The sequence below is a fragment of the Argopecten irradians genome, chromosome 7 (assembly GCF_041381155.1).
Source record: "Argopecten irradians isolate NY chromosome 7, Ai_NY, whole genome shotgun sequence".
In the NCBI taxonomy this organism is placed as follows: domain Eukaryota; kingdom Metazoa; phylum Mollusca; class Bivalvia; order Pectinida; family Pectinidae; genus Argopecten; species Argopecten irradians.
In genome coordinates this window covers 10,652,693-10,671,616 of record NC_091140.1, presented here as the reverse complement: position 1 = coordinate 10,671,616, position 18,924 = coordinate 10,652,693, and the positions used below count along the sequence as shown (strand labels likewise).

The 18,924-nt window shown below is 36.5% G+C and overlaps 2 protein-coding genes across 5 annotated transcripts in view; one reads left to right on the top strand and one right to left on the bottom strand.

Annotated features, from left to right (window-relative positions):
* Window positions 1-2,092: 2,092 nt before the first annotated feature.
* LOC138327541 (torsin-1A-like) lies at window positions 2,093-15,078 on the bottom strand. Of its 2 annotated transcripts, none has more exons than XM_069273712.1 (6): window positions 14,942-15,078; window positions 9,261-9,470; window positions 8,517-8,782; window positions 8,031-8,206; window positions 3,095-3,222; window positions 2,093-2,844 (listed from the first exon to the last, which is right to left on the bottom strand). In XM_069273712.1, exons 2-6 carry the CDS (start codon window positions 9,460-9,462, stop codon window positions 2,561-2,563), a joined length of 1,056 nt encoding a protein of 351 aa, XP_069129813.1. In that variant the 5' UTR covers window positions 9,463-9,470; window positions 14,942-15,078; the 3' UTR covers window positions 2,093-2,560. The 2 variants fall into 2 exon arrangements, with proteins under 2 accessions (XP_069129813.1, XP_069129814.1); XM_069273713.1 differs by lacking the exon at window positions 14,942-15,078 and adding an exon at window positions 14,044-14,066.
* The window catches only part of LOC138327539 (transmembrane protein 144-like), a 24,918-nt gene continuing 21,054 nt past the window's right edge, over window positions 15,061-18,924 (top strand). Inside the window, exons 1-4 of one of the 3 annotated variants that reach the window (XM_069273708.1) lie at window positions 15,094-15,145; window positions 17,370-17,434; window positions 17,743-17,979; window positions 18,361-18,480. In XM_069273708.1, coding sequence (XP_069129809.1) covers window positions 17,760-17,979; window positions 18,361-18,480 — 340 coding nt within the window. In that variant the 5' untranslated portion in view covers window positions 15,094-15,145; window positions 17,370-17,434; window positions 17,743-17,759. Of the gene's footprint in view, window positions 15,146-17,369; window positions 17,435-17,742; window positions 17,980-18,360; window positions 18,481-18,924 lie in introns of all 3 variants that reach the window. The other 2 variants (XM_069273706.1, XM_069273707.1) reach the window with 2 other exon arrangements.

Sequence of the window (18,924 nt, the reverse complement as noted above, 5' to 3'; positions counted from 1 at the left end):
GTATTCTTTGTTTTCTAGCCTGTTTATAATTATGTCTAGCAGCTAGGGTAAAACGTAATATCGTATTTCATCCAATATGTGTTTATAGGGGTCTTGAATTGGTTCACTGACTCGGCATTCACAATTTCAGACGTTTGTATGGAACGGTGTCAAACGCTTTTTGAAAATCTAAATATACAATGTCCACATTGTTGCCTTGATCTAGTTCTCTTGTGATCATCTAGAACTTCAAGGCACTGCAAAAATGTCGGATTTTTTTTTAATCGGTCAGTCATCACGGTCCTGAAAATTACATGAACAGTGCTAGACTCGTCACCAAGAGCGGAATGGTTCCTTAATGTTCTTTTTAAAGTGCTAGAACATTTTCCATTTTTCATAGACAGAGATATCCACCGCTCTCAGTTACCCTTCTCCTAGTTTATCTCACTCCGTACAATGGTCCTATGCTGAGCGGTCAGATTAATCTAGGATGTAAAACAAGTCTCCAAGACATCTAAGCTTGTTGGACATTGATTCTGTGCTTAAATATGTCAGCTTTCCACTCTTTCCACTAGTGTTCAGTATTTTCCAAATACAAAAGTTGAACGAATGGCACGAGTGTTTCTCCATTGTCGATCGTCAGTACTTGCCTGGATAGTGTCTGGATATGATGGCTAAGGTAGTGTATATAAAAGCTAGTAAACTGAAGACTCAAAATATACCACTGAAAGCCGCCAATCACATATTCATCACGGAACAAACACATGTAATTAATCCAACGTAACAAGACGCTCATGGTTAATGTCTGTCTGCAGAAAACACCAGGAGTGACATTGATGGGGATACCGTCAGGCAAAAAGCAATGCCAAATGAAACCTAGGAACAGTCGATCGATGAGGAAATAAAGAAAGGAGGTTGGACGTCGGGACAATAACAGCGGTTAACCAAATAAAGGCAGGATTGCCGATATCTGGTAATGGTATTATGGGGCTTCAACGAAGAGGAGTAATTAAAGTAAGTATGATGAAATACACTCTTGTTACTATCAAATATATACTTTGGGAGATGCTATGTGTATGTTTATTTCATGACATCAGTCTTTTCAGCAATTTGGTACGTTTTCATTTCAAATAATAATTATACTACTAACTAGACTTCTCTAGCTCTTGATGTTCTTGGATATCCTCTAGTATTAGCAATCCATGAATATCCTCAAGTATGAACAATCCATGAATATCAACTAGGATTAACCATCCATGAATATCCACTAGGATTAACAATCCATGAACATCCTCTAGTATTAGCAATCCATACATATCCTCCAGTATTAGCAATCCATGAATATCCTCTAGTTATTAGCAATCCATCTGTTTATCTTGATGGAATCACGAGTAACTTATAAACATAAATCACCACCAACAGCACAAGCAATATGAATTCATTTTATAGCACACCTTATTACATACAAAGCATAAATCGCATAGATATCATGATGAAGGCTCAAATACATAATGCAGTTAACATTCTGTATAATATATCGGACTCAATACCATGCGGTGAAGCAAAATAGATAGAGTTAACACCGACCTATACCCTGTAGCCATTGACTTTACATGTACAGTAATTTCAAACTACATGTAAACTTTTGTATATGATCAATATCGAGTCATAATATTTATGTTAAATGTTTCAGCGTCCAATGTATAAACTGACTAGTTTGCAGATTTGCATACCGGTAATAACATCCCGGGGGTAATTAAAGTAATAATTGATAAGTTTTAACTATAAAACAATAAGACTATTTTTAAAAGATACTCAACCACCGACAGAGTATAAATGATACTCATCATTTCAACAATAATTGTTGTTGAATCATGTATATATATATCTCTAATCAATACAAAAATAATATAAAATAATATATCTTGCTTGTGGTACATGCGCAATCCCTACATCCTTTTGACTAATTCATTCAATGAACGAAGAAGAAATTTTGTCATGATTTCTACATAATCCATACCAGTATCTATGATATTAAAAACAATAACGGTAGGTTAAATATTTATAGAAATTAATATGTAATTATAAACAAACAAATACAAAATGCCAAAGATATGATGACTTAGGAGGATTTATTTCACATAATCAAGCTAGCAATGACTTAGTCGCACATAATAATATAATCAACCTTCCAAAACTACCAGCATATTGCCAGCTTCACAAAATAAATTAGCAGATGCATACACTGTACATACCAACTTTCACTCGGCAATGAGTAACAATGAGTATCTCCAATCCATCATTCCTCTCAGCAGCACCAATTAATATTAAATGTAATCTATCCAACAAGATCTGTGAACCTGAACACATGTTAAACCAATACACTGCAATGTATTAAACCTGTTTGTTCCTATTGCGTCTTTGCATATTAAAGAGTTATCTGCCCTTGTGGGTGGCTATTGATTGTGATGTCATCTAAGCCACAATTATGAAATTTTCCCAGCACGATGTAATGTAATGTAACAATTAGTACCTACCCACGAGGGCAGATAACTGTGTCATATAAATGCAGAAGTTTTATTTACTGTAGACTGGTGTCATAGCCAGCCATTACATAGTCCACCTTCTCTGGCACTCTCTTACAGCCCGTCACAGAAAACATTTTCTCCTCATCAGGGAAGTATGGTAATTGATCTGCAATTTCTCTCACGATTCTATCGTCTATGTTGTCATGGTTACGGTAATATTTCTTAGTGATGAGACTGTCCTTTATACACTGTCTTACATGTTTACGCTCCATCGGCAGGAAAGGCAGGTGAGCGGAGATCATATGGGAAAGCAATAGTTCACTGTGCCATAATCCAGCTAAAACGACAAGAACAACAAGTCATACAATTCATTGTAAGTCAATCAATATAAGTCATGATGTTAGCGCGGGATATACCTTTTAATGTCATTTTATTTGACACGCATTATCCCCGGTATGTATAGCTACTTGACATGCATTACTGGTATATATACATGTAGCTACGTGACATGCATTATCCCTGGTATATATAGCTATTTGACATGCATTACCAAGGTTGATAGATGAAAGATTCCCCAGAATACCTACTGTTTTTGGTATTAATTGCTGCCTTAGTAATCAATTTCTCCATGTCAACCAGTTTAAGATCTTCCCTTGACCGGCCCTCCTTCCAGTGGTCAAGTGTAGAGGACAGTATAGCCTTCCCAGCTGTGTTACTGGAAATCAAAGGTATGGATACACCAAAGGTAAGGTATGGATACACTAAAGGTATGGATACACCAAAGGTATGGAAACACCAAAGGTATGGATACACCAAAGGTAAGGTATGGATACACCTAAGGTATGGATACACCAAAGGTATGGATACACCAAAGGTATGGATACACCAAAGGTATGGATACACCAAAGGTATGGATACACCAAAGGTATGGATACAACAAAGGTATGGATACACCAAAGGTATGGATACACCTAAGGTATAGATACACCTAAGGTATGGATACACCAAAGGTATGGATGTACCAAAGGTATGGATACACCTAAGGTATGGATACACCAAAGGTATGAATGTACCAAAGGTATGAATGTACCAAAGATATGGGTACACCAAAGGTATGGATACACCTAAGGTATGGATACACCTAAGGTATGGATACACCAAAGGTATGGAAACACCAAAGGTATGGATACACCTAAGGTATGGATACACCAAAGGTATGGATGTACCAAAGGTATGGGTACACCAAAGGTATGGATACACCTAAGGTATGGATACACCAAAGGTATGGATACACCTAAGGTATGGGTACATCAAAGGTATGCATACATCAAAGGTATAGATACACCAAAGGTATGGATACACCAAAGGTATGGAAACACCAAAGGTATGGAAACACCAAAGGTATGGATACAACAAAGGTATGGATACACCTAAGGTATGGATACACCAAAGGTATGGATACACCTAAGGTATGGATACACACCTAGGGTATGGATACACCTAAGGTATGGATACACCAAAGGTATGGATGTACCAAAGGTATGGATGTACCAAAGGTATGGGTACACCAAAGGTATGGATACACTAAGGTATGGATACACCTAAGGTATGGATACACCAAAGGTATGGATACACCAAAGGTATGGTATGATACACCAAAGGTATGGATACACCAAAGGTATGGATACACCAAGGTATGGATACCCAAAGGTATGGATACACCTAAGGTATGGTACACCAAAGGTATGGATACACCAAAGGTATGGATACACCAAAGGTATGGATACACCTAAGGTATGGATACACCAAAGGTATGGATACACCAAAGGTATGGATACACCAAGGTATGGATACACCAAAGGTATGGATACACCTAAGGTATGGATACACCTAAGGTATGGATACACCAAAGGTATGGATACACCAAAGGTATGGATACACAAAGGTATGGATACACCAAAGGTATGGATACACCAAAGGTATGATACACCAAAGGTATGATACACCTAAGGTATGGATACACCAAAGGTATGGATACACCAAGGTATGGATACACCAAGGTATGGATACACCTAAGGTATGGTATGGTATGGATACACCTAAGGTATGGATACACCAAAGGTATGGATACACCAAAGGTATGGATAAACCTAAGGTATGGTATATGGATACACCTAAGGTATGGATACACCAAAGGTATGGAAACACCAAAGGTATGGATACACCAAAGGTATGGATACACCAAAGTATGGATACACCAAAGGTATGGATACACCAAAGGTATGGTATGGATACACCAAAGGTATGGATACACCAAAGGTATGGATACACCTAAGGTATGGATACACCAAAGGTATGGATACACCAAGGTATGGATACACCAAGGTATGGATACACCAAAGGTATGGATACACCTAAGGTATGGATACACCAAAGGTATGGATACACCAAAGGTATGGATACACCAAAGGTATGGATACACCTAAGGTATGGATACACCAAAGGTATGGATACACCAAAGGTATGGATACACCAAGGTATGGATACACCTAAGGTATGGATACACCAAGGTATGGATACATATGGATACACCAAAGGTATGGATACACCAAAGGTATGGATACACCAAAGGTATGGATACACCTAAGGTATGGATACACCTAAGGTATGGATACACCAAAGGTATGGATACACCAAAGGTATGGATACACCAAAGGTATGGATACACCTAAGGTATGGATACACCTAAGGTATGGATACACCAAAGGTATGGATACACCAAAGGTATGGATACACCAAAGGTATGGATACACCAAAGGTTATACACCAAAGGTATGGATACACCAAGGTATGGATACACCTAAGGTATGGATACACCAAAGGTATGGATACACCAAAGGTATGGATACACCAAAGGTATGGATACACCAAAGGTATGGATACACCAAAGGTATGGATACACCAAAGGTATGGATACACCAAAGGTATGGATACACCAAAGGTATGGATACACCAAAGGTATGGATACACCAAAGGTATGGATACACCTAAGGTATGGATACACCTAAGGTATGGATACACCAAAGGTATGGATACACCAAAGGTATGGATACACCAAAGGTATGGATACACCAAAGGTATGGATACACCTAAGGTATGGATACACCAAAGGTATGGTATGGTACACCAAAGGTATGGATACACCTAAAGGTATGGATACACCTAAGGTATGGATACACCAAAGGTATGGATACACCAAAGGTATGGATACACCAAAGGTATGGATACACCTAAGGTATGGATACACCAAAGGTATGGATACACCAAAGGTATGGATACACCAAAGGTATGGATACACCAAAGGTATGGATACACCAAAGGTATGGATACACCTAAGGTATGGATACACCAAAGGTATGGATACACCTAAGGTATGGATACACCAAAGGTATGGATACACCAAAGGTATGGATACACACCTAAGGTATGGATACACCTAAGGTATGGATACACCAAAGGTATGGATACACCAAAGGTATGGATACACCAAAGGTATGGATACACCAAAGGTATGGATACACCAAAGGTATGGATACACCAAAGGTATGGATACACCTAAGGTATGGATACACCTAAGGTATGGATACACCTAAGGTATGGATACACCAAAGGTATGGATACACCAAAGGTATGGATACACCAAAGGTATGGATACACCAAAGGTATGGATACACCAAAGGTATGGATACACCTAAGGTATGGATACACCTAAGGTATGGATACACCAAAGGTATGGATACACCTAAGGTATGGATACACCAAAGGTATGGATACACCAAAGGTATGGATACACCAAAGGTATGGATACACCAAAGGTATGGATACACCAAAGGTATGGATACACCTAAGGTATGGATACACCTAAGGTATGGATACACCAAAGGTATGGATACACCAAAGGTATGATACACCAAAGGTATGGATACACCAAAGGTATGGATACACCAAAGGTATGGATACACCTAAGGTATGGATACACCAAAGGTATGGATACACCAAAGGTATGGATACACCAAAGGTATGGATACACCAAAGGTATGGATACACCTAAGGTATGGATACACCAAAGGTATGGATACATGGATACACCAAAGGTATGGATACACCAAAGGTATGGATACACCTAAGGTATGGATACACCAAAGGTATGGATACACCAAAGGTATGGATACACCAAAGGTATGGATACACCAAAGGTATGGATACACCAAAGGTATGGATACACCAAAGGTATGGTATGGATACACCAAAGGTATGGATACACCAAAGGTATGGATACACCAAAGGTATGGATACACCAAAGGTATGGATACACCTAAGGTATGGATACACCAAAGGTATGGATACACCTAAGGTATGGATACACCAAAGGTATGGATACACCAAAGGTATGGATACACCAAGGTATGGATACCAATGGACACAAGGTATGGATACACCAAGGTATGGATACACCAAAGGTATGGATACACCAAGGTATGGTACACCAAGGTATGGATACACTAAAGGTATGGATACACCTAAGGTATGGATACACCTAAGGTATGGATACACCAAAGGTATGGATACACCCTAAGGTATGGATACACCAAAGGTATGGATACACCAAAGGTATGGATACACCTAAGGTATGGATACACCTAAGGTATGGATACACCTAAGGTATGGATACACCAAAGGTATGGATACACCTAAGGTATGTATACACCAAAGGTATGGATACACTAAAGGTATGGATACACCAAAGGTATGATACACCTAAGGTATGGATACACCTAAGGTATAAATACACCTAAGGTATGAATACACCAAAGGTATTGATACACCAAAGGTATGGATACACCTAAGGTATGGATACACCCAAGGTATGGATACACCTAATGTATGGATACACCTAAGGTATAAATACACCTAAGGTATGAATACACCAAAGGTATTGATACACCAAAGGTATGGATACACCTAAGGTATGGATACACCTAAGGTATGGATACACCCAAGGTATGGATACACCTAAGGTATGGATACACCAAAGGTATGGATACACTAAATGTATGGATACACCTAAGGTATGGATACACCTAAGGTATGGATACACCCAAGGTATGGACACACCTAAGGTATGGATACACCAAAGGTATGGATGTATTGTTGGGCAATGATATAAATCGTACTCAGATAAATAAGATTTGATCTATATATTATACGGCATTTACTATTCTTTGGGTTGAATACCGATAAAGATATTTATCAAAAAGGTTACAGGTATGCTTAAATATATGTTTTAGCAACTACATACATCCTCTAATATAACTTCGGGGTTGCTTTCAAAACAACTTGAACTTAGATTATAACAGTTTATATAATTACATGTTGTGGGACTTAACAAAGCAATCTTTAGTAATGGTAAATGAAATGATCTAGGTCTACAGACTGACTTAGTATGACCACTTAGTTTCCTACCTGAGGAAAATAAAGATACTTTTCCTGAAGTCCAATCCACCTACTTCTTCGTAAAAATCAAGGTATGGCTTTACAATGTCTAGAAGTCCCACTGGCATTTTGTCTACCTCGTCAAATATGAACAATGATCTCTCGCATTTAGCAACACTTGATTCAATAATCTCCTTCAACTTGTCCTGGTAATTTTGAAGTAAAATATCAATTACAGAAAAGTACAATATACTAACAAAAGTGCACAAACAAAATTCATAGCACAAAAAAGAACCTACTGGTTTCGTTTGAATTTCATAAAGTAAGTGCCTCGTTCATTATTGAAATTGTCTCCTGATCTTTATTAATAGTATCTGCTTTCATTTCCCCAATGTTTTCTTCATTTTCAGTTATTCAATAAATGTATCACTACATGTACATATAATAAGCATGAGGGTTTTTGGGCCTAACTGGTCTTTGATTTATTACACAAACTGTTTCTTGTATATGACATACCTTATAGAGAGGCACCATTTCTTTGTGAGGAAACTCTTTTGTTGCAGATAGGAGGTGGACATATTGACTTTTCATTCCTTTCCTGTACAAGCTCTCAGCTATGATCTTACTGACAAAGTTTTTGCCAGTACCCGTGCCTCCATGGAAGGACATCGCTAAGGCTTTACTGGGTTGAGTGGAGCGGGTATGGGCTTTTAGGTGATTAATAACTGCAGATTTACAAAGGTGCTGGCCATACACTTGTGAGTCCAGTGACAGCTTCAGGGCTACAAAATTTAGGGTGATACATACACAACATAGGACAGGACAGCTTCAGTATGTTTTATATCAAACGTACATTACAATGTCCATGACATTCTATAGTTAGCCATATGGGGTATCAGCGGGGCTTTGTGTCGTGTATATTAGGTGTCTTTCTACATGTTTGTATGTATAATAAATAACATTCGAATGCATTTCAGTTGTTCGTTTTAATTTCTTCACGGAACCCAAAACAGAACCTGGGTATCGGTGACGTAGGTTCAGTCATACTAAAAATGGGACAACATTGCTCCTATATTTTCATAAACAGGGAGTTCACCTAGAATATCCTAAATATCACAGGCTTTTGCTGTTTATATTTTATTATTTACTAACTGATCAAACATATAGATACATGTGTGCATGCACACATAAAAACCTTAAATGTATTGTTAGGTATAAAACTTATAAAACTGGAAGACGAAAAGAAGTTTGCGTATTTACCTGTTTCATTTAGCTTTATATGGCGATCTATGCAGCACTCAGCAAAGAATCGGCACTTGACTGGATTGTAAGCTGCCAGGAATGTAGCAGAGATTCCTGCTCCTACAGCTGTGATAAAGGAGACTGGTTCTATGGAGGTAACACTGCCCACCAGTAGAATCTGGATAAGCCACCACAGTAGGCCATTACTTTTATCTGCCATCCTCAACACTGAAACAAAGTATATGAAACAGGATGAAGGATGATGATTATAAATTTTCTTTAAATAGACAGTGTACAGAAAGATAGTATATATACAGTAAAACATATTTATAACGATTTCATTGTCATAACGTAGCTATTGTTATGCTCACAATGAAATAATTTTTTTATTCCCAAAGTTTCATTATAACCGTATTTTACTGTCAGACAAAAGTGTCTTTTTTGGAATGTTTTTTTTTCTGTTTAAGTATTGTCAGATATAACAGGTATGTATATTTTCAAATGTACAGATTTAAATATTAGTAGGCAGGCAGTAGTTGCTCCCATTTGGATCTGGAGAAAAAGGGAAAACACGTTAGTAATCAGCAACAATGCTAGTCACGAGGTCACTCTATGCAGTCGGACATCGCCGCCGGAGGCGTTAAACAAGAAGTGTAAGGAATGTCTACATGCATGTACATGATGGGATTCAAGAGGATTTGCACGGAGAAGAAAAGAAGAGGTGGAATCATCAGGGAAAATAAAAGAGAGAAGGAAATCAGAAGGTAGCTGAAAATGTTGAAGAAACTAGACGTTCAGAAACACCGAGCTGACGCTAGACTCAGTGAAAGAATCATGATACTGAGAAGAGCAGAAGCCAATAAAGATAATCAAAAAGGAAAAAACGAATAAAATGAGGGCGAGATCGGTGGCAAATCCTTTCCAGTTCACGAAGATGAAGCTTTTACAGAAACATACCACACAAGTTAGTAGAGTTGTCATGAAAAGGTATCATGTGCCAGAGACATTAAGAAACAGGAGCTGTTTGAGATTGCTGATTTAATTCAGTTGCCTTGTAATTTACCAGTATTATAAAATATAGCAATGTTGTTACATAACTTAACTTTCGAGCCCATTGGGTCTCTTGAAATTCTCAAAATTCAACATTTCCCACCTTTATCCAATTGTCTGTTCCCATCACAACAATTATAATTCAAAATTATTGCAAAAATCAATGTCAGTTATTACGGATAACAGTAGTCGACACTTGCACCAAAACCTTAACCTTGCTATTTTGGCCCATTGGGCCTCTTGAAATTCTCAAAAACAGCAAGTGACTGCTTTAAATGATTATCCATACCAATAGCAACAATTATAATTCAAAATCGCTGCAGAAACCAATGTCAGTTGTGACAGATACAGTAACAGTTGTATTACAACACTTGCAGCAAACCCTTAACATGGCTATTTCGGCGCATTGGGCCTCTTTTAAGTCTCAAAATCCAGCCTTTGGCTCCTTTAATTGATTGTCCACGCCCATAGCAACAATTATAATTGAAAATCATTGTAGAAATCAACACAGTTGTGACAGATACCAATATTACAACAATTGCAACAAAACCTTAACCTGGCTATTTCCAAAGCCGACCCTACACCGCGACAGATACTATTATGACAGTTCCCATGCTTGGTACAGACTGATGCCAGATGGTCAGGACTGCTATCGGATGCATACTATCAGCCTTATTTCTTTGCGGTAGTGATGAACTTGGTAATAAAAGCTGTTGAGAAGATAACCAAAAATACTTACATATCAACAAGTAGTCGGCAACTACCAACCAGAGCATTTACGTACGACATGGATATATACCAAGACAATTTCAACTTAACTCGTTAACATGGGAATTCAATGTAACCAAATTTCACCATGCTGAGTGACAACGCTTATGAAAAAGGTTTGAGTAGAGATGGTCGCTACGTTGTCAGGAAGGATTTCAAAGCGGGAAGAGAAGCAGACTTTGAGGAAGCAGGATCAAGGCACAGGCATAGGGTATTAGGACCAATGCCATCTGGGTGTTTTATTCTACAGACCACCAAAACGCCAAGATGGGGAAATGCAAACCACTAGACACAAAGAAATAAGGCCCAGGCAGAGATAAGATCAACGGACGAGGATGCGACAGGTGAAGGCAGTGAGCATGAGACATCAGAGTAGCTAGATTGAATGAGAGACAGAGAAAAATATCCCGGAGCGACATTTGGATGATGGAAGATCACAGGCTTAGCTTTCTTCTAAAGTCAACGTATGATTTACCGTCAAGCCCAACCAACTCCTTGACCTAGGATACAATTTGTATCTAGGACCATACAGAATCTGAATGTGTACCTTGAGGTAAACCGGCTAATGTGGCACATGTGCATCATGTCTGGTAGCATTTTCGATGCATTTACACATGGTGCCATGACCAGTTCCTTAAGGAGCTTGACTCAAGCCAAGGAAACTTTATCCAAAAGACCAAAGCTTGTCATTTTGTGATATCCAGACAAGTGACAAATATTACAGCAGCCGGTGGAGGAATGTCAACAGTAAAGTTAAAAGACATTTTGACAACTGATTAAGGTTGGATCCAGAGATTTTCCAAGTAAATCCGTTTGGATGACCTTACGACTTTAAGGAGTCATAGGAGCGGTTGGAAAACCCTGATAAGAGCTATAAGCAGGCAGACAGAGGTTGCTTCCAGTTGATAAAGAGTGAGAAGTGGTTTGGTCAATAGTATAATAGTGTTAGCCACAAGGTTAAGATATGCTGTCAGACAGATATTAATGCCCGTTGTGACAAACAGACAGAAGATATGCTAACTATTCGAAGTAACACCAAAGTGAAAGTGATAGCCGCAAAAACGTCTAAATGGAAGATCCACTTGATGAGGGGACTAGCAATGAAGTCATCCAGTGTATTCAACTTATTTGATATTGTACCTTAAAACTTTTAACTTTTTGGCCAATTTGACTCCCTGTGACCTTGCATGAATATCAAGCTGTCAATGTCATTCATTTGTACAAATATATAGCCCATCATTCCTGTACACTACAGGTCAAATATCACATCTCTAGGCCTCTTATTTATTGCATCAATCATATAAAATCCACACTTCCAGAAGTACATTGGCTAACATTGGTTATACAATGTAAAGGTGCAAGGTTCATCAAGAATGATTTATAACACATGTACCATTATCAGGAATTGTAACATATATTCAATGAAAGTTACTCTGAAAATGATGTAGTAACCAGCTGCCTACCAATACTACTTTAGAGTCAGACAGGTTGGTATCCTTGCTGTCAAATTAAATACTCTCATTGGGTGCTCAGAAACCAAGAACTTCCTATTCAAAATAATAAGGAGTATTACCTGCAATACAGAAAGCTACAAAAAGCTTTTTTGTTACAGAAACTGGAATAATTTCCTATTAAACATGAATGCAATTCAAAGCTGTCCTTGCTATAAAATTGGATGAACTTTTAATGCACACTCTCTCTTCGAACTCCTTACTCAAGAAACCTTTGCTCAGCATGGAGCTAATTTCTGCTACAATTCTACAATGTAGCTGCAAACATTTTCAGACGTTCCTGCAAAGTTCTCACTAACATGTTTTGTTTGTGAGAACTTTGCAGCAATTTTCACACATGGCTATCTACATATATGTACAATGTATACTTCTATGATAGTGTTGTTTGTAAGAGAACTTTGCAGGAATTTCACACATGACTATCTACGATGTATACTTCTATGATAGTGTTGTTTGTAAGAGAACTTTGCAGGAATTTCACACATGGCTATCTACAATGTATACTTCTATGATAGTGTTGTTTGTAAGAGAACTTTGCAGGAATTTCACACATGGCTATCTACAAGGTATACTTCTATGATAGTGTTTTTTGTAAGAGAACTTTGAAGGAATTTTCACACATGGCTATCTACATATATGTACAATGTATACTTCTATGATAGTGTTGTTTGTAAGAGAACTTTGCAGGAATTTCACACATGGCTATCTACGATGTATACTTCTATGATGGTGTTGTTAGTAAGAGAACTTTGCAGGAATTTCACACATGGCTATCTACAAGGTATACTTCTATGATAGTGTTGTTTGTAAGAGAACTTTGAAGGAATTTCACACATGGCTATCTACAATGTATACTTCTATAATAGTGTTGTTTGTAAGAGAACTTTGAAGGAATTTCACACATGGCTATCTACAATGTATACTTCTATGATAGTGTTGTTTGTAAGAGAACTTTGAAGGAATTTCACACATGGCTATCTACAATGTATACTTCTATGATAGTGTTGTTTGTAAGAGAACTTTGCAGGAATTTCACACATGGCTATCTACAAGGTATACTTCTATGATAGTGTTGTTTGTAAGAGAACTTTGCAGGAATTTCACACATGGCTATCTACAATGTATACTTCTATGATAGTGTTGTTTGTAAGAGAACTTTGAAGGAATTTCACACATGGCTATCTACAAGGTATACTTCTATGATAGTGTTGTTTGTAACAGAACTCTTTGCAGTAATATAATACAAACAAAGTTATTGTGGTTGATCATAATGAGTCGTCAGACAGTCTCAGTTTGTGACAAAGAAGAAAACTAATTTCATATGAGTTTTGAATATTTGCGACAACTTTGGAACGATTATTTGCATTTGCTCAAATTATTCACAAGAGGTCTTTCATTTCTATAACGTTTTAAATTATAAAATAAACATGTAGTGACTAAGATGTCCCAACATATAACCACAAGTCTCTCACCTCTGTTTCACAAGTTTGAATCTCACATGGGATAGTTTTTAGTTGGGTTTTTCCCAGTTTCTCTGCATTCATCCACCAACAACACCTTGCATATCCTTAAATGACCATGTTATATGGCTGTTAATAAGACCTTAATCATGGTACTGGATTCAGTTGAACACCAGTGAATAAGTAGCTGAATTGGTAGAGCATCTGGCACAGAATGTTTGGAGGGTCCAGGGTTGAAACACAGGTGTCTGCTTCTGGCTTTGGAAAAAATATAATTGCCTACCTGTACTACATACATTGTGTACATACCCCTACTATATCATAAACCATGGGTGGTAGACTCGGAAATACAGATTTGAAAGTGTGTTTATTTCTAAGTCACAGGAACTCGTCTACCTCCTGTGATATGAACATATAGTAGAGGTTGGCTATTATATTTTTTCCAAATTAATCAGAAGCAGAACACCTGCCTGAATCATGCGCGAGGATAAACTATAAATTATTACTTACAATGTACTAATGTTACATACATTATAAAGTACAAGTACAGATGTTCATAAGAATACAGTATTAAGTTTACACATATTAACTACAATATACATGTACACTTAAGAAAGATGCATATAAATTGTTTCTCTTTAAAGTAAGATATGCATCAATGGTGTATAGAGCCTGTTTATGAAAAAATCGCGGTTTAAGAAAAATAGGTCCGTTTTTCTCGACCGCCAAGTTCATACCATTGATACTAAAAAAATGTATGTTGGTTAAAATTGCATGTCATGTCCCGGTGTGTACATATACGTACATGTACAGTCCTCATTATTTCTACTTCCTGTCAGTTTTAATTTTAAAATAAAATCGTCATTTGAATATTATCATTTAAGTATACCCACTTTACTCAGATACTTACATAAAATATCACAGTATCGATGCAGGTAAAGCAACAAACAACTGTTTCCCTTTCATTCTCTGTCGCGCTGTATCGTATAATTCATATGCAAAACGAAAGTAAAGAATTTTCTAGTCAGTCTTAGTCAGCAAGACGCTTGAAATGAAAATCGCGGTCATGTGACGAGTTACTCATGATCAGCGTCAACAAATAACATTCAGGCAGGTAAATCTTTGATCTAAGATAACACTGATAACGATATCATCACGTTCTTTGTTTATATACGGAATGTATCCCTTATATACCATTAATACATCTAATCGGCTAACATATTGTGTGTTTTGAAGTCATACATACATGTACATAGTACATATGTAGTTAACTATTGGTAGATCTACTAGATTTTTAACAAACACGATGTTACGTGTTAACGTCGTTGTGTACGTAACTTAACCAAAGGCGTCTGCTTCTGGTTTGAGAAAAATATAATTACCTACCCCTACTATCATGTAGGATATTTTATTTTTCCCAAACCAGATGAAGACGCCTATGCATTTATGCATTAACACTGGTTAACCATTTCACTAATTATAAGCTGATGTCTAGTATCATATTTACAGTTGATCAGTATCAATTGTTTTATATGATATGCATACATATGGGCTACAATGTACACTGTAGCTTCATTTGAACATATATACATGTACATTATTTTATGTAACTAATCAATCCTATCATGATCAGTTATACATACATGTACAAAATGTACATGTAAGCTTATACATGTAGCTGTAAACGTAATATCATATGTAGCTATATTAACTGTCGAAGCAGAAAAGTTATCACATTCTGACTCAGTCAGATGATATCTTTTCTGCTAGGCCTACAACAGTAGCTACATGTATATCATATGATGCTTAATTAAATATACATGTAAGTTGTAAAAAACATTTTTCATTACTATACGTCTATTTGTAAATGCAGATATCTCTTTTATTTCCTTCATTCGTCGTCCAATGTTGTGTAAATTTGTCACAAAATACATATGTATGTTATTTTTTTTTTTCATAATTAATATAATAATCAAAATAGCATGCTTGGATGAAAGATTTTAAATTAACCAAGTAATTTGCTTAAAAGAATGGCATCATTGCCCTTCATTGCATTCAAGGGTCATGTAGGGGTCAGATTAACCAAAATTTTCAAACAACTATGAGACAATTCCCTGAATGGGATACAAACATGTACATTGTAGCTGTATAATGTCTAGCTGATGTTGGGGCCTGTAACATATACATATATGTATACATATGTATACATGTATGCTAGGATGATCATGAGGGCTACACTTTATTAAGTTTGTTTAAATGAATGACCTTAAATTGACTGTCATTCATGGTCACAAATGTCAAAAAGGATAATTTCTTTAAACATTTTATTTTCAATACTTAAGAGAACTACAAGTGTCAAGACCTACATGTATTGGATCCGAAAAGTCTTGAAACAACCACTTTTCAATAACTTAAAGCCCTAGAGACTTGATATTGCACCTAGAATGCTGGGATGAAGGGTTACTTTATGTTCCAGTTCAAAGATCAAGATGTCAAATGTGTGAAAATCTTCAAAACAAAGTCTCAATAAGTGACAGACAAGTCCATTTTATACTTAGTTTGTACAATTAAAACTTCTTAATTCTGAATTCTCAGATCCATAGATTTTTTTTCCACTACTGTATATTTCTACATTTAAACAACCCCATACGGACCTTTGACTTTGGAAATCCAATTCTGCCTAAAAAGTCTTTGCACCACCAGTGTACAACCATCTTTTTATAACGCTTGTTATTTGCACCACAAGATTTCAAATATTTTTCGATGGGTATTTAAAAATTGGGAATCACAATATATACTTCAAAACTACTTTTAGTAGTTTTAGATTTTAGATATACAAATTGTACCTATACATTGACAAAAATGACATGGAAACTATAGCTGCCATTACTCAAAAAGATATGCTGTTGGTTTTCAAGCATGTGACTTGTAATTGGTCCTTAGTGATGTCAAATGAAGTTATGAAACACAATGTCCTGGTTGATCCCAGCCACAGATTCCTGTGTGTTACTAATGTACGACCTGTTTAAAAGTTTTCAAAACACTGATTTCTTGCTTCTTATATCTATACTAAATGAAACCCTTTTAAAGGATGTCCTTGGAATTGAATTGCAAACTAATATTTAATAACAGGAAAATATATACTTCTTAAAATTGATATGGTTGTACTTAGGATGTACTGAAACAATTTTATTCTGTAAACAATGCAGTGTCAGTAAATTTGGTATGTTTTTTCAAGGATTTGCTTAATTCATATTGAGTAGATTAGAAAAAGTGTTATGCAGTACATATAACTTGATTACCAGTATGTTGTATCTTTAATTTAAAAAATATTAAAGATGCTCCACTGCCGACAGAGTGTAAAGGGTATTCATCATTTGAACAATAATTGGTGTTTAATCGTGTATGTATATGTCTAGTTAACGCAAAAAATAATATAAAATAATTTGTTTTGCATTTGGTGCATGCGTAATCAGTACTTCATTCCATATAGGATATAGACTCATTGATTTTTTTTCGGGATGCAATTAATTATTTTTGATATTTTTAACTTGAAGTAAAATTAGAAGCTCAATCTTTTCAAAGGTGGTAATAGTGTAAAGTAAGTAACTTTTGTAACTGAAGAAAAATACTAAATCGTCTGCTTCTGTTTTTGAGAGTGAAAAAATACCATTTGTCAGCGGTGGAGCATCTTTAACATTGTATTTCCAGAATCCTATCCTAATTTCATGATGGATGACACTTGGAGTGATGTTATGAATGGCACTACAATATTTACAAATGTTACAACAATATCTCCAAATGTAACAACGCTTTCCCCAAATACGACAACGGTTTCTCCTGATTGCGACACAACTCCAGCCTTTGTGGGATACATAGCTGCAGCCGTCGCTGTTCTCTGTTATGGAACTAACTTTGCTCCTGTTAAAAAGTTTGAAACTGGAGATGGTATTTAAATTAATTTACTTTGTATTCACTTATGTATTGTTTGCAGTAAAGGTATTCATCGTAAGATCTTGATTAAAGTTAACTTCATGTTCATTTATTGTTATTGACAAAGAGATTTAAATCCATCTGCATTATTCTAATGTATAAATTAATGCACTTAGCTAGGGAAATACAAATATCAAGGCAATATCTATTATACTTAACTTACTTTCTTCATGATACATTTCATCATTGTAAAGAAGGACAAACACATTCTATATAAATACATTAATTTAATGACACAGACAATTTATTGTATTGTTTAATCTTTATGCTAAAAACAAGTCATTAAGCATGTATTACCTGGTAAAGTTTGGTTGTTTTATTGCTTTGTTTCCACAGGGATGTTTTTCCAGTGGATTGTATGCAGTGCCATTCTTTTATCTGGCATGGTGCTACAGTTAGTCCGACATAGTACATTTTACCCTATTGTCATGGTTGGTGGAGTTTTATGGGAAACAGGTAAGACGCTATAATGACATTAATATTTTTGGATGGATGGATGAGGGAATAAAGTTCCTTAGAAAATTGTCATTTTTCTGGATAAATAATTTTGCATTGCATACTTGTATTTTATAGTGCCATCTACCATATGTTAGCTATAGGCTTAGCTGTTTCATTTCGGAAAATTGTAAGTTACAAAATAGGATTTTTTTCTGCAGTTGGAGCCCACCATCATCAGATGGTGGGCTATTCAAATCGCCTTTCGTCCGTGGTCCGTCGTCCGTCCGTCCTTCCGTCCGTCCGTCCGTCCGTCCGTCCGTTAACAATTCTTGTTACCGCTATTTCTCTAAAAGTACTGAAGGGATCTTTCTCAAATTTCATATGTAGGTTCCCCTAGGACCCTAGTTGTGCATATTGTATTTTGGGACTGATCGGTCAACAAGATGGCCGCCAGGCAGCCAT

Coding starts and splice junctions, on each gene's coding strand:
- LOC138327541 (XM_069273712.1), bottom strand. CDS start 9,462: ATGGCAGATAAAAGTAATGGCCTACTGTGGTGGCTTATCCAGATTCTA. Junction 8,207..8,516: donor AAATGGTGCCTCTCTATAAG/GTATGTCATATA, acceptor CAAAATTACCAG/GACAAGTTGAAGGAGATTAT. Junction 2,845..3,094: donor AGCAATTAATACCAAAAACA/GTAGGTATTCTG, acceptor TTGTCGTTTTAG/CTGGATTATGGCACAGTGAA.